General features: G+C 55.9%; 1 protein-coding gene across 1 annotated transcript; it reads left to right on the top strand.

The window, feature by feature from the left end:
- The first annotated feature begins 546 nt into the window (after nucleotides 1–546).
- On the top strand, nucleotides 547–25,857 carry PPP1R3E (protein phosphatase 1 regulatory subunit 3E). The gene is made up of 2 exons (XM_075567913.1): nucleotides 547–1,281; nucleotides 25,152–25,857. Exons 1-2 carry the CDS (start codon nucleotides 877–879, stop codon nucleotides 25,659–25,661), a joined length of 915 nt encoding a protein of 304 aa, XP_075424028.1. The 5' UTR covers nucleotides 547–876; the 3' UTR covers nucleotides 25,662–25,857.
- Nucleotides 25,858–26,569: the final 712 nt, after the last annotated feature.

Genomic DNA, 26,569 nt, shown 5'->3' with positions numbered 1-26,569 from the left:
AGCAGTAATGATGCAGTCTGTGCCCCGCGTGTGCCTTCTCTGTGCCCCGTGTGTGCCCTCTCTGTGCCCCGCGTGTGACCTCTGTGCCCCGCGTGTGACACCTCTGCCCCGCGTGTGCTCTCTGTGCCCCACGTGTGACACCTCTGTGCCTTCTTTGTGCCCCGTGTGACACCTCTGTGCCCCGCGTGTGACACCTCTGTGCTCCCTCCCCCCCTTTAGCTGTGAGAAGTGGAGTTGTCACTCCCCCAAAACCCCTGGCAGCCCGCCCCCTCCCCCTGCTCGCTGAACTGCAGGAGGGAGCTTCTTTACTTGACATTACGGTATTGGTCCAGGGAGCAGAGATGCCGAATGAGGAGAGAAACGGGGGAGAGGAGAGAAAGGGAGGGGGGGAGAGGAGAGAAAGGTGTGGGGAGAAAGGGGGGGGGAGAAAAGGGGGGGGAGAGGAGAGAAAGGGGGGGAGGAGAGAAAGGGGGGGGAGAGGAGAAAGGGGGGGAGGAGAGAAAGGGGGGGGAGGAAAGAAAGGGGGAAAGGTGAGAAAGGGGGGGGGCGAGAGAAGAGACTGGGGAAGAGACAGTAGAGACTGGAGGGGGAGGAGGAGAGACTAGGGGGAGGCAAGGATGGAGGGACATGGGAGAATAGAGAGGGGCAGGTAGGGAAGAAATGTTAATGACAGAGAAGAGAGACTGTGAGAGGGAGGGGGAGAGAGGGAGGGAAAATGTTAATGAGGGAGAGAGAAAAGAATTGCTGCAAGATGCTGAAACCAGAGAGAGAGCCATTAGAAGGAGAGGCGCTGGGTTATTCTGGGGACTGTGAAGGTCGCGTTCCCCGTTTCCCAGGGGATGTGAGGCGAGCGCCTCAGGGGCAGGAGGAGGGGGAATGTCACGTCCCGCGCGGCCCCCCTCGGGGGATATCCCCAGGAACCTGAGTTACATCGCAGGGTTGTACGAGCGGGCGTATTATCGTACCGCCAGGCCCAGCCTGGAGGAGCAGGAGGAGGAGCTGACCGCCGACCGCCCCGGGAGAGGGTCACCGTCCTCCTGCCCTCCGCGGAGGTGGCGGTCGCGCTCTGCCCCGGCGCTGCGGGTGACCCGGGCGGAGCGTCGCCGCAGCCCGGAGACCAGGAAGAGGGTGAGATTCGCGGACGCACTGGGGCTGGAGCTGGAGGCGGTGCGCCATTTCAGCCACGAGGAGATGCCCTGCGTGCCCCTCCACGTCACCCACCGACTGCAGGGCGAGGCAACAGGGCACCGAGGGGGGTGCTGTATGTCTGAGGAGGAGTCGGTACGTATCCCCCTCTTATACCGCCCCCACCCTCTGTGTTATACACCTATCCCCCTCTTATACTGCCCCCACCCTCTGTGTTATACACCTATCCCCCTCTTACACCGCCCTCACCCTCTGTGTTATACACCTATCCCCCTCTTATACTGCCCCCACCCTCTGTGTTATACACCTATCCCCTTCTTACACCTCCCCCACCCTCTGTGTTATACACCTATCCCCCTCTTATACTGCCCCCACCCTCTGTGTTATACACCTATCCCCCTCTTATACTGCCCCCACCCTCTGTGTTATACACCTATCCCCTTCTTACACCTCCCCCACCCTCTGTGTTATACACCTATCCCCCTCTTATACTGCCCCCACCCTCTGTGTTATACACCTATCCCCCTCTTATACTGCCCCCACACTCTGTGTTATACACCTATCCCCCTCTTATCCTGCCCCCACCCTCTGTGTTATACACCTATCCCCCTCTTATACTGCCCCGACTGTTATACACCTATCCCCCTCTCACACTTACACTGCCCCCTCCCTCCCTGTTATACACCTATCCTCCTCTCACACTTACACTACCCCTCCCTGTTATACACCTATCCCCCTCTCACCCTTACACTGCCCCCTCCCTGTTATACACCAATACCCCTCTCACCCTTACACTGCCCCCTCCCTGTTATACACCTATCCCCCTCTCACCCTTACACTGCCCTCTCCCTGTTATACACCTATCCCCCTCTCACCCTTACACTGCCCCCTCCCTCCCTGTTATACACCTATCCCCCTCTCACCCTTACACTGCCCCCTCCCTGTTATACACCTATCCCCCTCTCACCCTTACACTGCTCTCACCCTGTTATACACCTATCCCCCTCTCACCCTTACACTGCCCCCTCCCTGTTATACACCTATCCCCCTCTCACCCTTACACTGCCGGCTCCCTGTTATACACCTATCCCCCTCTCACCCTTACACTGCCCCCTCTCTGTTATACACCTATCCCCCTCTCACCCTTACACTGCCCCCTCCCTCCCTGTAATACACCTATCCCCCTCTCATCCTTACACTGCCTGCTCCCTGTTATACACCTATCCCCCTCTCACCCTTACACTGCCCCCTCCTGTTATACACCTATCCCCATCTCACCCTTACACTGCCCCTCCCTGTTATACACCTATCCCCCTCTCACCCTTACACTGCCCCCTCCCTGTTATACACCTATCCCCCTCTCACCCTTACACTGCCCCCTCCCTGTTATACAACTATCCCCCTCTCACCCTTACACTGCCCCCTCCCTGTTATACACCTATCCCCCTCTCACCCTTACACTGCCCCCTCCCTGTTATACACCTATCCCCTTCTCATCCTTACACTGCTCCCTCCCTGTTATACACCTATCCCCCTCTCACCCTTACACTGCCCCTCACTGTTATACACCTATCCAACTCTCATCCTTACACTGCCTGCTCCCCCTCCCTGTTATACACCTATCCCCCTCTCACCCTTAAACTGCCCCCTCCCTGTTATACACCTATCCCTCTCTCACCCTTATACTGCTCCCCCTTCCTGCTATACACCTATCCCCCTCTCACCCTTACACTGCCCCCTCCCTGTTATACACATATCCCCCTCTCACCCTTACACTGCCCCCTCCCTGTTATACACCTATCCCCCTCCCACCCTTACACTGCCCCCTCCGTTATACACCTATCCCACTCTCACCCTTACACTGCCGCCTCCGTTATACACCTATCCCCCTCTCACCTTTACACTGCCCCCTCCCTCCCTGTTACACACCAATCCCCCTCTCACCCTTACACTGCCCCCTCCCTCCCTGTTATACACCTATCCCACTCTCACCCTGACACTGCCCCCTCCCTGTTATACACCTATCCCCCTCTCACCCTTACACTGCCCCCTCCCTGGAATACACCTATCCCCCTCTCACCCTTACACTGCCCCCTCCCTCCTTGTTATACACCTATCCCCCTCTCACCCTTACACTGCCCCCTCCCTGTTATACACCTATCCCACTCTCACCCTTACACTGCCGCCTCCCTGTTATACACCTATCCCCATCTCACCTTTACACTGCCCACTCCCTCCCTGTTATACACCAATCCCCCTCTCACCCTTACACTGCCCCGTCCCTCCCTGTTATACACCTATCCCCCTCTCACCCTTACACTGCCCCCTCCCTGTTATACACCTATCCCCCTCTCACCCTTACACTGACCCCTCCCTCCCTGTTATACACCTTTCCCCTCTCACCCTTACACTACCCCTTCCCTGCTATACACCTATCCTCCTCTCACCCTTACACTGCCCCTCCCTGTTATACACCTATCCCCCTCTCACCCTTACACTGCTCCCTCCCTGTTATACACCTATCCCCCTCTCACCCTTACACTGCCCCCTCTCTGTTATACACCTATCCCCCTCTCACCCTTACACTGCCCCCTCCCTGTTATACACCTATCCCCCTCTCACCCTTACACTGCCTGCTTCCTGTTATACACCTATCCCCCTCTCACTGCCCCCTCCCTGTTATACACCTATCCCCCTCTCACCCTTACACTGACTCCTCCCTCCCTGTTATACACCTATCCCCCTCTCACCCTTACACTACCCCTTCCCTGCTATACACCTATCCTCCTCTCACCCTTACACTGCCCCTCCCTGTTATACACCTATCCCCCTCTCACCCTTACACTGCCCCCTCTCTGTTATACACCTATCCCCCTCTCACCCTTACACTGCCCCCTCCCTCCCTGTTATACACCTATCCCCCTCTCCCCCTTACACTGCCTGCTTCCTGTTATACACCTATCCCCCTCTCACTGCCCCCTCCCTGTTATACACCTATCCCCCTCTCACCCTTACACTGCCCCCTCCATGTTATACACCTATCCCCCTCTCACCCTTACACTGCCCCCTCCCTCCCTGTTATACACCCATCCCCCTCTCACCCTTACACTGCCTGCTTCCTGTTATACACCTATCCCCCTCTCACTGCCCCCTCCCTGTTATACACCTATACCCCTCTCACCCTTACACTGCCCCCTCTATGTTATACACCTATCCCCCTCTCACCCTTACATTGCCCCCTCCCTGTTATACACCTATCCCCCTCTCACCCTTACACTGCCCCATCCTTCCCTGTTATACACCTATCCTCCTCTCACCCTTACACTGCCCCCTCCCTCCCTGTTATACAACTATCCCCCTCTCACCCTTACATTGCCCCTTCACTTTTATACACCTATCCCCCTCTCACCCTTACACTGCCCCCTCCCTCCCTGTTATACACCTATCCCCCTCTCACCCTTACACTGCCCCCTCCCTGTTATACACCTATCCCCCTCACCCTTAAACTGCCCCATCCCTGTTATACACATTTCCCCCTCTCACCTTACACTGCCCCCTCACTGTTATACACCTATCCCCCTCTCACCCTTACACTGCCCCCTCCCTCCCATACACCTATCCCCCTCTCACCCTTACACTGCCCCATCCCTCCCTGTTATACACCTATCCTCCTCTCACCCTTACACTGCCCCCTCCCTCCCTGTTATACAACTATCCCCCTCTCACCCTTACATTGCCCCTTCCCTTTTATACACCTATCCCCCTCTCACCCTTACACTGCCCCCTCCCTCCCTGTTATACAGCTATCCCCCTCTCACCCTTACACTGCCCCCTCCCTGTTATAAACCTATCCCCCTCACCCTTAAACTGCCCCATCCCTGTTATACACCTATCCTCCTCTCACCTTACACTGCCCCCTCACTGTTATACACCTATCCCCCTCTCACCCTTACACTGCCCCCTCCCTCCCTGTTATACACCTATCCCCCTCTCACCCTTACACTGCTCCCTCCCTGTTATACACCTATCCCCCTCTCACCCTTACACTGCCCACTCCGTTATACATCTATCCCCCTCTCATCCTTACACTGCCCCCTCCCTGTTATACACCTATCCCCCTCTCACCCTTACACTGCCCCCACCCTCCCTGTTATACACCAATCCCCCTCTCACCCTTACACTGCCCCTCCCTGTTATACACCTATCCCCCTCTCACCCTTACAATGCCCCCTCCCAGTTATACACCTATCCCCCTCTCACCTTTACACTGCCCCCTCCTTGTTATACACCTATCCCCCTCTCACCCTTACACTGCCCCCTCCCTCCCTGTCATACACCTATCCCCCTCTCACCCTTACACTGCCCCCTCCCTGTTATACACCTATCCCCCTCTCACCCTTACACTGCCCCCTCCCTCCCTGTTATACACCTATCCCCCTCTCACCCATACACTGCCCCCTCCCTGTTATACACCTATCCCCCTCTCACCCTTACACTGACCCCTCCCTCCCTGTTATACACCTATCCCCCTCTCACCCTTACACTACCCCTTCCCTGCTATACACCTATCCTCCTCTCACCCTTACACTGCCCCTCCCTGTTATACACCTATCCCCCTCTCACCCTTACACTGCCCCCTCTCTGTTATAAACCTATCCCCCTCTCACCCTTACACTGCCCCCTCCCTCCCTGTTATACACCTATCCCCCTCTCACCCTTACACTGCCTGCTTCCTGTTATACACCTATCCCCCTCTCACTGCCCCCTCCCTGTTATACACCTATCCCCCTCTCACCCTTACACTGCCCCCTCCATGTTATACACCTATCCCCCTCTCACCCTTACACTGCCCCCTCCCTCCCTGTTATACACCCATCCCCCTCTCACCCTTACACTGCCTGCTTCCTGTTATACACCTATCCCCCTCTCACTGCCCCCTCCCTGTTATACACCTATCCCCCTCTCACCCTTACACTGCCTGCTTCCTGTTATACACCTATCCCCCTCTCACTGCCCCCTCCCTGTTATACACCTCCCCCTCTCACCCTTACACTGCCCCCTCCATGTTATACACCTATCCCCCTCTCACCCTTACACTGCCCCCTCCCTCCCTGTTATACACCCATCCCCCTCTCACCCTTACACTGCCTGCTTCCTGTTATACACCTATCCCCCTCTTATACTGCCCCCACCCTCTGTGTTATACACCTATCCCCCTCTTACACCGCCCTCACCCTCTGTGTTATACACCTATCCCCCTCTTATACTGCCCCCACCCTCTGTGTTATACACCTATCCCCTTCTTACACCTCCCCCACCCTCTGTGTTATACACCTATCCCCCTCTTATACTGCCCCCACCCTCTGTGTTATACACCTATCCCCCTCTTATACTGCCCCCACCCTCTGTGTTATACACCTATCCCCCTCTTATACTGCCCCCACACTCTGTGTTATACACCTATCCCCCTCTTATCCTGCCCCCACCCTCTGTGTTATACACCTATCCCCCTCTTATACTGCCCCGACTGTTATACACCTATCCCCCTCTCACACTTACACTGCCCCCTCCCTCCCTGTTATACACCTATCCTCCTCTCACACTTACACTACCCCTCCCTGTTATACACCTATCCCCCTCTCACCCTTACACTGCCCCCTCCCTGTTATACACCAATACCCCTCTCACCCTTACACTGCCCCCTCCCTGTTATACACCTATCCCCCTCTCACCCTTACACTGCCCTCTCCCTGTTATACACCTATCCCCCTCTCACCCTTACACTGCCCCCTCCCTCCCTGTTATACACCTATCCCCCTCTCACCCTTACACTGCCCCCTCCCTGTTATACACCTATCCCCCTCTCACCCTTACACTGCTCTCACCCTGTTATACACCTATCCCCCTCTCACCCTTACACTGCCCCCTCCCTGTTATACACCTATCCCCCTCTCACCCTTACACTGCCGGCTCCCTGTTATACACCTATCCCCCTCTCACCCTTACACTGCCCCCTCTCTGTTATACACCTATCCCCCTCTCACCCTTACACTGCCCCCTCCCTCCCTGTAATACACCTATCCCCCTCTCATCCTTACACTGCCTGCTCCCTGTTATACACCTATCCCCCTCTCACCCTTACACTGCCCCCTCCTGTTATACACCTATCCCCATCTCACCCTTACACTGCCCCTCCCTGTTATACACCTATCCCCCTCTCACCCTTACACTGCCCCCTCCCTGTTATACACCTATCCCCCTCTCACCCTTACACTGCCCCCTCCCTGTTATACAACTATCCCCCTCTCACCCTTACACTGCCCCCTCCCTGTTATACACCTATCCCCCTCTCACCCTTACACTGCCCCTCACTGTTATACACCTATCCAACTCTCATCCTTACACTGCCTGCTCCCCCTCCCTGTTATACACCTATCCCCCTCTCACCCTTAAACTGCCCCCTCCCTGTTATACACCTATCCCTCTCTCACCCTTATACTGCTCCCCCTTCCTGCTATACACCTATCCCCCTCTCACCCTTACACTGCCCCCTCCCTGTTATACACATATCCCCCTCTCACCCTTACACTGCCCCCTCCCTGTTATACACCTATCCCCCTCCCACCCTTACACTGCCCCCTCCGTTATACACCTATCCCACTCTCACCCTTACACTGCCGCCTCCGTTATACACCTATCCCCCTCTCACCTTTACACTGCCCCCTCCCTCCCTGTTACACAACAATCCCCCTCTCACCCTTACACTGCCCCCTCCCTCCCTGTTATACACCTATCCCACTCTCACCCTGACACTGCCCCCTCCCTGTTATACACCTATCCCCTTCTCACCCTTACACTGCCCCCTCCCTGGAATACACCTATCCCCCTCTCACCCTTACACTGCCCCCTCCCTCCCTGTTATACACCTATCCCCCTCTCACCCTTACACTGCCCCCTCCCTGTTATACACCTATCCCACTCTCACCCTTACATTGCCCCCTCCCTGTTATACACCTATCCCCCTCTCACCCTTACACTGCCCCCTCCCTGTTATACACCTATCCCCCTCTCACCCTTACACTGACCCCTCCCTCCCTGTTATACACCTTTCCCCTCTCACCCTTACACTACCCCTTCCCTGCTATACACCTATCCTCCTCTCACCCTTACACTGCCCCTCCCTGTTATACACCTATCCCCCTCTCACCCTTACACTGCTCCCTCCCTGTTATACACCTATCCCCCTCTCACCCTTACACTGCCCCCTCTCTGTTATACACCTATCCCCCTCTCACCCTTACACTGCCCCCTCCCTGTTATACACCTATCCCCCTCTCACCCTTACACTGCCTGCTTCCTGTTATACACCTATCCCCCTCTCACTGCCCCCTCCCTGTTATACACCTATCCCCCTCTCACCCTTACACTGACTCCTCCCTCCCTGTTATACACCTATCCCCCTCTCACCCTTACACTACCCCTTCCCTGCTATACACCTATCCTCCTCTCACCCTTACACTGCCCCTCCCTGTTATACACCTATCCCCCTCTCACCCTTACACTGCCCCCTCTCTGTTATACACCTATCCCCCTCTCACCCTTACACTGCCCCCTCCCTCCCTGTTATACACCTATCCCCCTCTCCCCCTTACACTGCCTGCTTCCTGTTATACACCTATCCCCCTCTCACTGCCCCCTCCCTGTTATACACCTATCCCCCTCTCACCCTTACACTGCCCCCTCCATGTTATACACCTATCCCCCTCTCACCCTTACACTGCCCCCTCCCTCCCTGTTATACACCCATCCCCCTCTCACCCTTACACTGCCTGCTTCCTGTTATACACCTATCCCCCTCTCACTGCCCCCTCCCTGTTATACACCTATACCCCTCTCACCCTTACACTGCCCCCTCCATGTTATACACCTATCCCCCTCTCACCCTTACATTGCTCCCTCCCTGTTATACACCTATCCCCCTCTCACCCTTACACTGCCCCATCCTTCCCTGTTATACACCTATCCTCCTCTCACCCTTACACTGCCCCCTCCCTCCCTGTTATACAACTATCCCCCTCTCACCCTTACATTGCCCCTTCCCTTTTATACACCTATCCCCCTCTCACCCTTACACTGCCCCCTCCCTCCCTGTTATACACCTATCCCCCTCTCACCCTTACACTGCCCCCTCCCTCCCATACACCTATCCCCCTCTCACCCTTACACTGCCCCATCCCTCCCTGTTATACACCTATCCTCCTCTCACCCTTACACTGCCCCCTCCCTCCCTGTTATACAACTATCCCCCTCTCACCCTTACATTGCCCCTTCCCTTTTATACACCTATCCCCCTCTCACCCTTACACTGCCCCCTCCCTCCCTGTTATACAGCTATCCCCCTCTCACCCTTACACTGCCCCCTCCCTGTTATAAACCTATCCCCCTCACCCTTAAACTGCCCCATCCCTGTTATACACCTATCCTCCTCTCACCTTACACTGCCCCCTCACTGTTATACACCTATCCCCCTCTCACCCTTACACTGCCCCCTCCCTCCCTGTTATACACCTATCCCCCTCTCACCCTTACACTGCTCCCTCCCTGTTATACACCTATCCCCCTCTCACCCTTACACTGCCCACTCCGTTATACATCTATCCCCCTCTCATCCTTACACTGCCCCCTCCCTGTTATACACCTATCCCCCTCTCACCCTTACACTGCCCCCACCCTCCCTGTTATACACCAATCCCCCTCTCACCCTTACACTGCCCCTCCCTGTTATACACCTATCCCCCTCTCACCCTTACACTGCCCCCTCCCAGTTATACACCTATCCCCCTCTCACCTTTACACTGCCCCCTCCTTGTTATACACCTATCCCCCTCTCACCCTTACACTGCCCCCTCCCTCCCTGTCATACACCTATCCCCCTCTCACCCTTACACGACCCCTTCCCTGCTATACACCTATCCTCCTCTCACCCTTACACTGCCCCTCCCTGTTATACACCTATCCCCCTCTCACCCTTACACTGCCCCCTCTCTGTTATACACCTATCCCCCTCTCACCCTTACACTGCCCCCTCCCTCCCTGTTATACACCTATCCCCCTCTCACCCTTACACTGCCTGATTCCTGTTATACACCTATCCCCCTCTCACTGCCCCCTCCCTGTTATACACCTATCCCCCTCTCACCCTTACACTGCCCCCTCCATGTTATACACCTATCCCCCTCTCACCCTTACACTGCCCCCTCCCTCCCTGTTATACACCCATCCCCCTCTCACCCTTACACTGCCTGCTTCCTGTTATACACCTATCCCCCTCTCACTGCCCCCTCCCTGTTATACACCTATACCCCTCTCACCCTTACACTGCCCCCTCCATGTTATACACCTATCCCCCTCTCACCCTTACATTGCCCCCTCCCTGTTATACACCTATCCCCCTCTCACCCTTACACTGCCCCCTCCCTCCCTGTTATACAACTATCCCCCTCTCACCCTTACATTGCCCCTTCCCTTTTATACACCTATCCCCCTCTCACCCTTACACTGCCCCCTCCCTCCCTGTTATACACCTATCCCCCTCTCACCCTTACACTGCCCCCTCCCTGTTATACACCTATCCCCCTCACCCTTAAACTGCCCCATCCCTGTTATACACCTATCCCCCTCTCACCTTACACTGCCCCCACACTGTTATACACCTATCCCCCTCTCACCCTTACACTGCCCCCTCCCTCCCATACACCTATCCCCCTCTCACCCTTACACTGCCCCATCCCTCCCTGTTATACACCTATCCTCCTCTCACCCTTACACTGCCCCCTCCCTCCCTGTTATACAACTATCCCCCTCTCACCCTTACATTGCCCCTTCCCTTTTATACACCTATCCCCCTCTCACCCTTACACTGCCCCCTCCCTCCCTGTTATACAGCTATCCCCCTCTCACCCTTACACTGCCCCCTCCCTGTTATAAACCTATCCCCCTCACCCTTAAACTGCCCCATCCCTGTTATACACCTATCCTCCTCTCACCTTACACTGCCCCCTCACTGTTATACACCTATCCCCCTCTCACCCTTACACTGCCCCCTCCCTCCCTGTTATACACCTATCCCCCTCTCACCCTTACAATGCTCCCTCCCTGTTATACACCTATCCCCCTCTCACCCTTACACTGCCCACTCCGTTATACATCTATCCCCCTCTCATCCTTACACTGCCCCCTCCCTGTTATACACCTATCCCCCTCTCACCCTTACACTGCCCCCTCCCTCCCTGTTATACACCAATCCCCCTCTCACCCTTACACTGCCCCTCCCTGTTATACACCTATCCCCCTCTCACCCTTACACTGCCCCCTCCCAGTTATACACCTATCCCCCTCTCACCTTTACACTGCCCCCTCCCTGTTATACACCTATCCCCCTCTCACCCTTACACTGCCCCCTCCTTCCCTGTCATACACCTATCCCCCTCTCACCCTTACACTGCCCCCTCCATGTTATACACCTATCCCCCTCTCACCCTTACACTGCCCCCTCCCTCCCTGTTATACAGCTATCCCCCTCTCACCCTTACACTGCCCCCTCCCTGTTATAAACCTATCCCCCTCACCCTTAAACTGCCCCATCCCTGTTATACACCTATCCTCCTCTCACCTTACACTGCCCCCTCACTGTTATACACCTATCCCCCTCTCACCCTTACACTGCCCCCTCCCTCCCTGTTATACACCTATCCCCCTCTCACCCTTACAATGCTCCCTCCCTGTTATACACCTATCCCCCTCTCACCCTTACACTGCCCACTCCGTTATACATCTATCCCCCTCTCATCCTTACACTGCCCCCTCCCTGTTATACACCTATTCCCCTCTCACCCTTACACTGCCCCCTCCCTCCCTGTTATACACCAATCCCCCTCTCACCCTTACACTGCCCCTCCCTGTTATACACCTATCCCCCTCTCACCCTTACACTGCCCCCTCCCAGTTATACACCTATCCCCCTCTCACCTTTACACTGCCCCCTCACTGTTATACACCTCTCCTCCTCTCACCCTTACACTGCCCCCTCCCTGTTATACACCTATCCCCCTCTCACCCTTACACTGACCCCTCACTGTTATACACCTATCCCCCTCTCACCCTTACACTGCCCCTCACTGTTATACACCTATCCCCCTCTCACCCTTACACTGCCCCCTCACTGTTATACACCTATCCAACTTTCATCCTTACACTGCCTTCTCCCCCTCCCTGTTATACACCTATCCCCCTCTCACCCTTAAAATGCCCCCTCCCTGTTATACACCTATCCCCCTCTCACCCTTATACTGCTCCCCCCTTCCTGCTATACACCTATCCCCCTCTCACCCTTACACTGCCCCCTCCCTGTTATACACATATCCCCCTCTCACCCTTACACTGCCCCCTCCCTGTTATACACCTATCCCCCTCCCAACCTTACACTGCCCCCTCCCTGTTATACACCTATCCCACTCTCACCCTTACACTGCCGCCTCCCTGTTATACACCTATCCCCCTCTCACCTTTACACTGCCCCCTCCCTCCCTGTTATACACCAATCCCCCTCTCACCCTTACACTGCCCCCTCCCTCCCTGTTATACACCTATCCCACTCTCACCCTGACACTGCCCCCTCCCTGTTATACACCTATCCCCCTCTCACCCTTACACTGCCCCCTCCCTGGAATACACCTATCCCCCTCTCACCCTTACACTGCCCCCTCCCTCCCTGTTATACACCTATCCCCCTCTCACCCTTACACTGCCCCCTCCCTGTTATACACCTATCCCACTCTCACCCTTACACTGCCGCCTCCCTGTTATACACCTATCCCACCTCTCACACTTACACTGCCCCCTCCCTCCCTGTTATACACCAATCCCCCTCTCACCCTTACACTGCCCCCTCCCTCCCTGTTATACACCTATCCCCCTCTCACCCTTAAACTGCCCCCTCCCTGTTATACATCTATCCCCCTCTCACCCTTACACTACCCGTTCCCTGCTATATACCTATCCTCCTCTCACCCTTACACTGCCCCTCCCTGTTATACACCTATCCCCCTCTCACCCTTACACTGCTCCCTCCCTGTTATATACCTATCCCCCTCTCACCCTTACACTGCCTCCTCCCTGTTATACACCTATCCCCCTCTCACGCTTACACTGCCCCCTCCCTCCCTGTTATACAACTATCCCTCTCTCACCCTTACACTGCCCCCTCCCTGTTATACACCTATCCCCCTCTCACCCTTAAACTGCCCCCTCCCTGTTATATACCTATCCCCCTCTCACCCTTACACTGCTCCCCCCTCCCTGCTATACACCTATCCCCCTCTCACCCTTACACTGCCCCCTCCCTGTTATACACCTATCCCCCTCTCACCCTTACACTGCTCCCCCCTCCCTGCTATACACCTATCCCCCTCTCACCCTTACACTGCCCCCTCCCTGTTATACACCTATCCCCCTCTCACCCTTACACTGCTCCCCCCTCCCTGCTATACACCTATCCCCCTCTCACCCTTACACTGCCCAGTCCCTGTTATACACCTATCCCCCTCTCACCCTTACACTGCCCCTCCCTGTTATACACCTATCCCCCTCTCACCCTTACACTGCCCCCTCCCTCCCTGTTATACACCTATCCCCCTCTCACCCTTACACTGCCCCCTCCCTGTTATACACCTATCCCCCTCTTACCCTTACACTGCCCCCTCCCTGTTATACACCTATCCCCCTCTCACCCTTACACTGACCCCTCCCTCCCTGTTATACACCTATCCCCCTCTCACCCTTACACTGCCCCCTCCCTGCTATACACCTATCCCCCTCTCACCCTTACACTGCCCCCTCCCTGTTATACACCTATCCCCCTCTCACCCTTACACTGCTCCCTCCCTGTTATACACCTATCCCCCTCACCCTTACACTGCCCCCTCCCTGTTATACACCTATCCCCCTCTCACCCTTACACTGCCCCCTCCCTGTTATACACCTATCCCCCTCTCACCCTTACACTGCCCCCTCCCTGGTATACACCTATCCCCCTCTCACCCTTACACTTCCCCCTCCCTCCCTGTTATACACCTATCCCCCTCTCACCCTTACACTGCCCCCTCCCTCCCTGTTATACACCTATCCCCCTCTCACCCTTACACTGCCCCCTCCCTCCCTGTTATACACCTATCCCCCTCTCTCCCTTACACTGCCCCCTCCCTGTTATACACCTATCCCCCTCTCACCCTTACACTGACCCCTTTCTCCCTGTTATACACCTATCCCCCTCTCACCCTTACACTGCCCCCTCCCTGTTATACACCTATCCCCCTCTCACCCTTACACTGCCCCCTCCCTGTTATACACCTATCCCCCTCTTACCCTTACACTGCCCCCTCCCTGTTATACATCTATCCCCCTCTCACCCTTACACTGCCCCCTCCCGGTTATACACCTATCCCACTCTCACCCTTACACTGCTCCTTCCCTGTTATACACCTATCCCCCTCTCACCCTTACACTGCCCCCTCCCTGTTGTACACCTATCCCCCTCTCACCCGTACACTGCCCCCTCCCTGTTATACACCTATCCCACTCTCACCCTTACACTGCTCCCTCCCTGTTATACACCTATCCCCCTCTCACCCTTACACTGCCCCTTCCCTGCTATACACCTATCCTCCTCTCACCCTTACATTGCCCCTCCCTGTCATACACCTATCCCCCTCTCACCCTTACACTGCTCCCTCCCTGTTATACACCTATCCCCCTCTCACCCTTACACTGCCCCCTCCCTGTTATACACTTATCCCCCTCTCACCCTTACACTGCCCCCTCCCTCCCTGTTATACAACTATCCCCCTCTCACCCTTACACTGCCCCCTCCCTGTTATACACCTATCCCCCTCTCACCCTTACACTGCCCCCTCCCTGTTATATACCTATCCCCCTCTCACCCTTACACTGCCTGCTCCCCCTCCCTGTTATACACCTATCCCCCTCTCACCCTTACACTGCTCCCCCCTCCCTGCTATACACCTATCCCCCTCTCACACTTACACTGCCCCCTCCCTGTTATACACCTACCCCCCTCTCACCCTTACACTGCTCCCCCCTCCCTGCTATACACCTATCCCCCTCTCACCCTTACACTGCCCACTCCCTGTTATACACCTATCCCCCTCTCACCCTTACACTGCCCCTCCCTGTTATACACCTATCCCCCTTTCAACCTTACACTGCCCCGTCCCTGTTATACACCTATCCTCCTCTCACCCTTACACTGCCCCCTCCCTGTTATACACCTATCCCACTCTCACCCTTACACTGCCCCCTCCTTGTTATACACCTATCCCCCTCTGACCCTTACACTGCCCCCTCCCTCCCTGTTATACAACTATCCCCCTCTCACCCTTACACTGCCCCCTCCCTCCCTGTTATACACCTATCCCCCTCTCACCCTTACACTGCCCCCTCCCTGTTATACACCTATCCCCCTCTCACCCTTACACTGCCCCCTCTCTGTTATATACCTTTCCCCCTCACCCTTACACTGTCCCCTGCCTCCCTGTTATACACCTATCCCCTTCTCACCCCTACACTGCCCCCTCCCTGTTATACACCTATCCCCCTCTCACCCTTACACTGACCCCTCCCTGTTATATACCTATCCCCCTCTCACCCTTACACTGACCCCTCCCTCACAGTTATACACCTATCACCCTCTCACCCTTACACTACCCCCTCCCTGTTATACACCTATCACCCTCTCACCCTTACACTGCCCCCTCCCTCCCTGTTATATACCTATCCCCCCTCTCACCCTTACACTACCCCCTCCCAGTTATACACCTATCCCCCTCTCACCCTTACACTACCCCCTCCCTGTTATACACCTATCCCCCTCTCACCCTTACACTGCTCCCTCCCTGTTATACACCTATCCCCCTCTCACCCTGACACTGCTCCCTCCCTGTTATACACCTATCCCTCTCACCCTTACACTGCCCCCTCCCTGTTATACACCTATCCCCCTCTCACCCTTACACTGCCCCCTCCCTCCCTGTTATACACCAATCCCCCTCTCACCCTTACACTGCCCCTCCCTGTTATACACCTATCCCCCTCTCACCCTTACACTGCCCCCTCCCAGTTATACACCTATCCCCCTCTCACCCTTACACTGCCCCCTCCCTGTTATACACCTATCCCCCTCTCACCCTTACACTGCTCCACCCTCCCTGCTATACACCTATCCCTCTCTCACCCTTACACTGCCCCCTCCCTGTGATACACCTATCCCCCTCTCACCCTTACACTGCCCCCTCCCTCCCTGTTATACACCTACCACCTCTCACCCTTACACTGCCCCCTCCCTCCCTGTTATACACGTATCCCCCTCTCACCCTTACACTGCTCCCTCCCTGTTATACACCTATCCCTCTCTCACTGCCCCCTCCCTGTTATACACCTATCCCCCTCTCACCCTGACACTGCTCCCTCCCTGTTATACACCTATCCCTCTCACCCTTACACTGCCCCCTCCCTGTTATACACCTATCCCCCTCTCACCCTTACACTGCTCCACCCTCCCTGCTATACACCTATCCCTCTCTCACCCTTACACTGCCCCCTCCCTGTGATACACCTATCCCCCTCTCACCCTTACACTGCCCCCTCCCTGTTATACACCTATCCCCCTCTCACCCTTACACTGCTCCACCCTCCCTGCTATACACCTATCCCTCTCTCACCCTTACACTGCCCCCTCCCTGTGATACACCTATCCCCCTCTCACCCTTACACTGCCCCCTCCCTGCCTGTTATACACCTACCACCTCTCACCCTTACACTGCCCCCTCCCTCCCTGTTATACACGTATCCCCCTCTCACCCTTACACTGCTCCCTCCCTGTTATACACCTATCCCTCTCTCACTGCCCCCTCCCTATTATACACCTATCCCCCTCTCACCCTTACACAGCTACCTCCCTGTTATACACCTATCCCCCTCTCACCCTTACACTGCTCCCCCCTCCCTGCTATACACCTATCCCTCTCTCACCCTTACACTGCCCCCTCCCTGTGATACACCTATCCACCTCTCACCCTCACACTGCCCCCTCCCTCCCTGTTATACACCTATCCCCCTCTCACCTTTACACTGCCCCCTCCCTCCCTGTTATACACCTATCCCCCTCTCATCTTTACACTGCTACCTCCCTGTTATACACCTATCCCCCTCTCACCATTACACTGCCCCCTCCCTCCGTTATAGACCTATCCCCCTCTCACCCTTACACTGCTCCCTGCCTGTTATACACCTATCCCCCTCTCACCCTTACACTGCCCACTCCCTCCCTGTTATACACCTCTCCCCCTCTCACCCTTACACTGCCCCCTCCGTTATACACCTATCCCCCTCTCACCCTTACACTGCCCCCTCCCTGTTATACACCTATCCCCCTCTCACCCTAAGGCTGCGGCCCCCTCCCTGTTATACACCTATCCACCTCTCACCCTTACACTGCCCTCTCCCTGTTATACACCTATCCCCCTCTCACCCTTACACTGCCCCCTCCCTGTTATACACCTATCCCCCTGTCACCCTAAGGCTGCGGCCCCCTCCCTGTTATACACCTATCCACCTCTCACCCTTACACTGCCCTCTCCCTGTTATACACCTATCCCCCTCACCCTTACACTGCCCATTCCCTGTTATACACCTATCCCCCTCTCATCCTTACACTGCTCCCTCCCTGTTATACACCTATCCCCCTCTCACCCTTACACTGCTCCCTCCCTGTTATACACCTATCCCCCTCTCACCCTTATACTGCGCACTCCGTTATACACCTATCCCCCTCTCACCCTTACACTGCTCCCTCCCTGTTATACACCTATCCCCCTCTCACCCTTACACTGCCCCCTCCCTGTTATACACCTATCCCCCTCTCACCCTAAGGCTGCGGCCCCCTCCCTGTTATACACCTATCCACCTCTCACCCTTACACTGCCCTCTCCCTGTTATACACCTATCCCCCTCACCCTTACACTGCCCCCTCCCTGTTATACACCTATCCCCCTCTCACCCTTACACTGCCCCCTCCCTGTTATACACCTATCCCCCTCTCACCCTTACACTGCCCCCTCCCTGTTATACACCTATCCCCCTCTCACCCTTACACTGCTCCCCCCTCCCTGTTATACACCTATCCCCCTCTCACCCTTACACTGCCCCCTCCCTGTTATACACCTATCCCCCTCTCACCCTTACACTGCCCCCTCCCTGTTATACACCTATCCCCCTCTCACCCTTACACTGCCCCCTCCCTGTTATACACATATCCCCCTCTCACCCTTACACGGCTCCCCCATCCCTGTTAATCACCTATCCCCCTCTCACCCTTACACTGCCCCCTCCCTGTTATACACCTATCCTCCTCTCACCCTTACACTGCCCATTCCGTTATACACCTATCCCCCTCTCACCCTTACACTGACCCCTCACTGTTATACACCTATCCCCCTCTCACCCTTACACTGCCCCCTCCCTGTTATACACCTATCCCCCTCTCACCCTTACACTGCCCCCTCCCTGTTATACACCTATCCCCCTCTCACCCTTACACTGCCCCCTCCCTGTTATACACCTATCCCCCTCTCACCCTTACACTGCTCCCCCATCCCTGTTATACACCTATCCCCCTCTCACCCTTACAATGCCCCTCCCTGTTATACACCTATCCCCCTCTCACCCTTACACTGCCCCCTCCCTGTTATACACCTATCCCCCTCACCCTTACACTGCCCTCTCCCTGTTATACACCTATCCCCCTCTCACCCTTACACTGCCCCCTCCCAGTTATACACCTATCCCCCTCTCACCCTTACACTGCCCCCTCCCTGTTATACACCTATCCCCCTCTCACCCTTACACTGCTCCACCCTCCCTGCTATACACCTATCCCTCTCTCACCCTTACACTGCCCCCTCCCTGTGATACACCTATCCCCCTCTCACCCTTACACTGCCCCCTCCCTCCCTGTTATACACCTACCACCTCTCACCCTTACACTGCCCCCTCCCTCCCTGTTATACACGTATCCCCCTCTCACCCTTACACTGCTCCCTCCCTGTTATACACCTATCCCTCTCTCACTGCCCCCTCCCTGTTATACACCTATCCCCCTCTCACCCTGACACTGCTCCCTCCCTGTTATACACCTATCCCTCTCACCCTTACACTGCCCCCTCCCTGTTATACACCTATCCCCCTCTCACCCTTACACTGCTCCACCCTCCCTGCTATACACCTATCCCTCTCTCACCCTTACACTGCCCCCTCCCTGTGATACACCTATCCCCCTCTCACCCTTACACTGCCCCCTCCCTGTTATACACCTATCCCCCTCTCACCCTTACACTGCTCCACCCTCCCTGCTATACACCTATCCCTCTCTCACCCTTACACTGCCCCCTCCCTGTGATACACCTATCCCCCTCTCACCCTTACACTGCCCCCTCCCTGCCTGTTATACACCTACCACCTCTCACCCTTACACTGCCCCCTCCCTCCCTGTTATACACGTATCCCCCTCTCACCCTTACACTGCTCCCTCCCTGTTATACACCTATCCCTCTCTCACTGCCCCCTCCCTATTATACACCTATCCCCCTCTCACCCTTACACAGCTACCTCCCTGTTATACACCTATCCCCCTCTCACCCTTACACTGCTCCCCCCTCCCTGCTATACACCTATCCCTCTCTCACCCTTACACTGCCCCCTCCCTGTGATACACCTATCCACCTCTCACCCTCACACTGCCCCCTCCCTCCCTGTTATACACCTATCCCCCTCTCACCTTTACACTGCCCCCTCCCTCCCTGTTATACACCTATCCCCCTCTCATCTTTACACTGCTACCTCCCTGTTATACACCTATCCCCCTCTCACCATTACACTGCCCCCTCCCTCCGTTATAGACCTATCCCCCTCTCACCCTTACACTGCTCCCTGCCTGTTATACACCTATCCCCCTCTCACCCTTACACTGCCCACTCCCTCCCTGTTATACACCTATCCCCCTCTCACCCTTACACTGCTCCCTCCCTGTTATACACCTAGCCCCCTCTCACCCTTACACTGCCCCCTCCCTGTTATACACCTCTCCCCCTCTCACCCTTACACTGCCCCCTCCGTTATACACCTATCCCCCTCTCACCCTTACACTGCCCCCTCCCTGTTATACACCTATCCACCTCTCACCTTTACACTGCCCTCTCCCTGTTATACACCTATCCCCCTCTCACCCTTACACTGCCCCCTCCCTGTTATACACCTATCCCCCTGTCACCCTAAGGCTGCGGCCCCCTCCCTGTTATACACCTATCCACCTCTCACCCTTACACTGCCCTCTCCCTGTTATACACCTATCCCCCTCACCCTTACACTGCCCATTCCCTGTTATACACCTATCCCCCTCTCACCCTTACACTGCGCCCTCCCTGTTATACACCTATCCCCCTCTCACCCTTACACTGCCCCCTCCCTGTTATACACCTATCCCCCTCTCACCCTTACACTGCCCCCTCCCTGTTATACACCTATCCCCCTCTCACCCTTATACTGCTCCCCCCTCCCTGTTATACACCTATCCCCCTCTCACCCTTACACTGCCCCCTCCCTGTTATACACCTATCCCCCTCTCACCCTTACACTGCCCCCTCCCTGTTATACACCTATTCCCCTCTCACCCTTACACTGCTCCCTCCCTGTTATACACCTATCCCTCTCTCACTGCCCCCTCCCTATTATACACCTATCCCCCTCTCACCCTTACACGGCTCCCTCCCTGTTATACACCTATCCCTCTCTCACCCTTACACTGCCCCCTCCCTGTGATACACCTATCCACCTCTCACCCTCACACTGCCCCCTCCCTCCCTGTTATACACCTATCCCCCTCTCACCTTTACACTGCCCCCTCCCTCCGTTATACACCTATCCCCCTCTCATCCTTACACTGCTCCCTCCCTGTTATACACCTATCCCCCTCTCACCCTTACACTGCTCCCTCCCTGTTATACACCTATCCCCCTCTCACCCTTATACTGCGCACTCCGTTATACACCTATCCCCCTCTCACCCTTACACTGCTCCCTCCCTGTTATACACCTATCCCCCTCTCACCCTTACACTGCCCCCTCCCTGTTATACACCTATCCCCCTCTCACCCTAAGGCTGCGGCCCCCTCCCTGTTATACACCTATCCACCTCTCACCCTTACACTGCCCTCTCCCTGTTATACACCTATCCCCCTCACCCTTACACTGCCCATTCCCTGTTATATACCTATCCCCCTCTCACCCTTACACTGCCCCCTCCCTGTTATACACCTATCCCCCTCTCACCCTTACACTGCCCCCTCCCTGTTATACACCTATCCCCCTCTCACCCTTACACTGCCCCCTCCCTGTTATACACCTATCCCCCTCTCACCCTTACACTGCTCCCCCCTCCCTGTTATACACCTATCCCCCTCTCACCCTTACACTGCCCCCTCCCTGTTATACACCTATCCCCCTCTCACCCTTACACTGCCCCCTCCCTGTTATACACCTATCCCCCTCTCACCCTTACACTGCCCCCTCCCTGTTATACACATATCCCCCTCTCACCCTTACACGGCTCCCCCATCCCTGTTAATCACCTATCCCCCTCTCACCCTTACACTGCCCCCTCCCTGTTATACACCTATCCTCCTCTCACCCTTACACTGCCCATTCCGTTATACACCTATCCCCCTCTCACCCTTACACTGACCCCTCACTGTTATACACCTATCCCCCTCTCACCCTTACACTGCCCCCTCCCTGTTATACACCTATCCCCCTCTCACCCTTACACTGCCCCCTCCCTGTTATACACCTATCCCCCTCTCACCCTTACACTGCCCCCTCCCTGTTATACACCTATCCCCCTCTCACCCTTACACTGCTCCCCCATCCCTGTTATACACCTATCCCCCTCTCACCCTTACAATGCCCCTCCCTGTTATACACCTATCCCCCTCTCACCCTTACACTGCCCCCTCCCTGTTATACACCTATCCCCCTCACCCTTACACTGCCCTCTCCCTGTTATACACCTATCCCCCTCTCACCCTTACACTGCCCCCTCCCTGTTATACACCTATCCCCCTGTCACCCTAAGGCTGCGGCCCCCTCCCTGTTATACACCTATCCACCTCTCACCCTTACACTGCCCTCTCCCTGTTATACACCTATCCCCCTCACCCTTACACTGCCCATTCCCTGTTATACACCTATCCCCCTCTCACCCTTACACTGCCCCCTCCCTGTTATACACCTATCCCCTTCTCACCCTTACACTGCCCCCTCCCTGTTATACACCTATCCCCCTCTCACCCTTACACTGCCCCCTCCCTGTTATACACCTATCCCCCTCTCACCCTTATACTGCTCCCCCCTCCCTGTTATACACCTATCCCCCTCTCACCCTTACACTGCCCCCTCCCTGTTATACACCTATCCCCCTCTCACCCTTACACTGCCCCCTCCCTGTTATACACCTATCCCCCTCTCACCCTTACACTGCTCCCTCCCTGTTATACACCTATCCCTCTCTCACTGCCCCCTCCCTATTATACACCTATCCCCCTCTCACCCTTACACGGCTCCCTCCCTGTTATATACCTATCCCCCTCTCACCCTTACACTGCTCCCCCCTCCCTGCTATACACCTATCCCTCTCTCACCCTTACACTGCCCCCTCCCTGTGATACACCTATCCACCTCTCACCCTCACACTGCCCCCTCCCTCCCTGTTATACACCTATCCCCCTCTCACCTTTACACTGCCCCCTCCCTCCGTTATACACCTATCCCCCTCTCATCCTTACACTGCTCCCTCCCTGTTATACACCTATCCCCCTCTCACCCTTACACTGCTCCCTCCCTGTTATACACCTATCCCCCTCTCACCCTTATACTGCGCACTCCGTTATACACCTATCCCCCTCTCACCCTTACACTGCTCCCTCCCTGTTATACACCTATCCCCCTCTCACCCTTACACTGCCCCCTCCCTGTTATACACCTATCCCCCTCTCACCCTAAGGCTGCGGCCCCCTCCCTGTTATACACCTATCCACCTCTCACCCTTACACTGCCCTCTCCCTGTTATACACCTATCCCCCTCACCCTTACACTGCCCATTCCGTTATATACCTATCCCCCTCTCACCCTTACACTGCCCCCTCCCTGTTATACACCTATCCCCCTCTCACCCTTACACTGCCCCCTCCCTGTTATACACCTATCCCCCTCTCACCCTTACACTGCCCCCTCCCTGTTATACACCTATCCCCCTCTCACCCTTACACTGCTCCCCCCTCCGTTATACACCTATCCCCCTCTCACCCTTACACTGCCCCCTCCCTGTTATACACCTATCCCCCTCTCACCCTTACACTGCCCCCTCCCTGTTATACACCTATCCCCCTCTCACCCTTACACTGCCCCCTCCCTGTTATACACATATCCCCCTCTCACCCTTACACGGCTCCCCCATCCCTGTTAATCACCTATCCCCCTCTCACCCTTACACTGCCCCTCCCTGTTATACACCTATCCCCCTCTCACCCTTACACTGCCCCCTCCCTGTTATACACCTATCCTCCTCTCACCCTTACACTGCCCATTCCGTTATACACCTATCCCCCTCTCACCCTTACACTGACCCCTCACTGTTATACACCTATCCCCCTCTCACCCTTACACTGCCCCCTCCCTGTTATACACCTATCCCCCTCTCATCCTTACACTGCCCCCTCCCTGTTATACACCTATCCCCCTCTCACCCTTACACTGCCCCCTCCCTGTTATACACCTATCCCCCTCTCACCCTTACACTGCTCCCCCATCCCTGTTATACACCTATCCCCCTCTCACCCTTACAATGCCCCTCCCTGTTATACACCTATCCCCCTCTCACCCTTATACTGCCCCCTCCCTGTTATACACCTATCCCCCTCACCCTTACACTGCCCCCTCCCTGTTATACACCTATCCTCCTCTCACCCTTACACTGCCCATTCCGTTATACACCTATCCCCCTCTCACCCTTACACTGACCCCTCACTGTTATACACCTATCCCCCTCTCACCCTTACACTGCCCCCTCCGTTATACACCTATCCCCCTCTCACCCTTACACTGCCCCCTCCCTGTTATACACCTATCCCACTCTCACCCTTACACTGCCGACTCCCTGTTATACACCTATCCCCCTCTCACCCTTACACTGCCCCCTCCCTCCCTGTTATACACCTATCCCCCTCTCACCCTTACACTGCCCCCTCCCTCCCTGTTATACACCTATCCTCCTCTCACCCTAAGGCTGCAGCCCCCTCCCTGTTATACACCTATCCCCCTCTCACCCTTACACTGCCCCCTCCCTCCCTGTTATACACCTATCCCCCTCTCACCCCGACACTGCCCCCTCCCTCCCTGTTATACACCTATCCCCCTCTCACCCTTACACTGCCCCCTCCCTCCCTGTTATACACCTATCCCCCTCTCACCCTAAGGCTGCAGCCCCGCTGGGCCCTGACCGCGCTCCTGCTTGCGAGCGGTGACATCACCAGCTCTCCAAGCATCAGCGCCGTGTGTCCTGGCTATTTTGCAAGCGCGCAGGGGGGCGTTGGGGCTTGTTGAGCGCACTTCAAACTCTCTCTTTTTTTGTCTCCCCAAGCGCCAAGCTTGGGAGAGCATGTGTGCCCACGCACGAGCGCACCGCGTGAGATGGGACGGGACAATTTAAATTGCAGCAACTAATCTCGGCAAGAACCGCGCGCTCAGCGCTAGCCTTACACTGCCCCCTTCCTCGCTGTTAAAGGGAGGGGAGTCCCGGGGTCTTCACCTGTTCCTTTGTTTCAGGGCTGGTGCAAAGCCCGTCATGGCGGGACACCCAACTGGCTGTCCATGTCCGAGACATGGGATCCGGGCACATGGGAGCAGGAGACGTGGGAGCGTGGGACGTGGGACGAGCACACGTGGGACCAGCGCGTGTGCCTGCAGAGCGTGCGCTGCGAGAGCTGCTTCCTCTGGGGGTCCGTGAGGGTCCTGGACCTGGCCTACGAGAAGCGGGTCACGGTGCGCTACTCCCTGGATGGCTGGCGCTCTTACCAGGACACCCACGCTCTGTATGCAGCACGGCTCTGCCACGGGGGACCTGGGCACCCCGGTACCGACCTCTTCACCTTCCGCCTTCCTCTGCCCCCGCGGGACAAGCCCGATGTCCCGCTGCTCCAATTCGCCATCCGCTACCAAGTGGGAGAGGAGCAGTTCTGGGACAACAATGGGGGCAGGAACTACAGCCTGGGACCTCCCGGGGCGGACCCTCCGCCGGCCCGCGACGCGGAGAATGGATGGATACATTTTATCTGACAGGGAGGGGGGGAAGAGGAGAGGGCGCCCCACACCTCACCTACACAATAACTATCCCCTATCCACAGACGACCAAAGAGCCAGGACCAAAAACACCCAACAGGGGGGGATGGGAGGAAAGGGAGGGACAGGGGACACAGGTCTGAGGGGGACACAGGACTAATTGGGATGGGATTTGGGGGAGCAGGTCTGAGAGGGACGGGAAGGTTTGAAAGGGATGGGGTACCGGGGGGGGGGACTGGGAGGGGTAGGTCTGAGAGGGACAGGGGACTGGGAGTTCAGAGGGATGGGATCAGGGGGGGGGAGGCCTGAGAGGGAAAGGATTGGAGGGGGGGGGGTGGAGCTGCATTCTCTGATATATGCAAAATAAGAGCAGGAGAGGGTGTGTATCAGGGAGGTTAAAGTGTGACTGTATAACAAGGAGATACTTGTGTATTATAGAACTGTAAGTGTGTGTATGAGGTATGTGTAACAGAGAAGTGTGAGTGTGTATGAAGGATGAGTAATAGAGAAGTGTGAGTGTGTATGAGGGATGTGTAACAGAGAAGTGTGTTGGATGTGTAACAGAAGTGTGAGAGTGTATGAGTGGTGTTCTGACTCAAGCACACTGTGGCAAGTGAGTAGTGTCAGGCAGTTCACTCCCCAGAGATGCACACAGAGTCCTTCTTTCTTTTGTACTCTGTGAAAACAATAACAAAAAGGGGGAACTTGGCAGGTGGCAAATATAAGGGAGAGGGAAATTACAATGGCTAAACCAAGTGACATGTTATGACTATCCACAATGGCTGCTGATTGTAAAAACGAAGCATGCTAGCCTGGACTAATAGGAAATACAGTCAGGACTGTGCCAACTAGCAGGGGGAAAGGGCACAGCTCAACTAACTAAGAAAAGCAGGGGGGTTGCCAGG

The sequence above is a fragment of the Ascaphus truei genome, chromosome 13 (assembly GCF_040206685.1).
Source record: "Ascaphus truei isolate aAscTru1 chromosome 13, aAscTru1.hap1, whole genome shotgun sequence".
NCBI lineage: Eukaryota > Metazoa > Chordata > Amphibia > Anura > Ascaphidae > Ascaphus > Ascaphus truei.
This window is presented reverse-complemented; position numbering and strand designations above follow the sequence as displayed.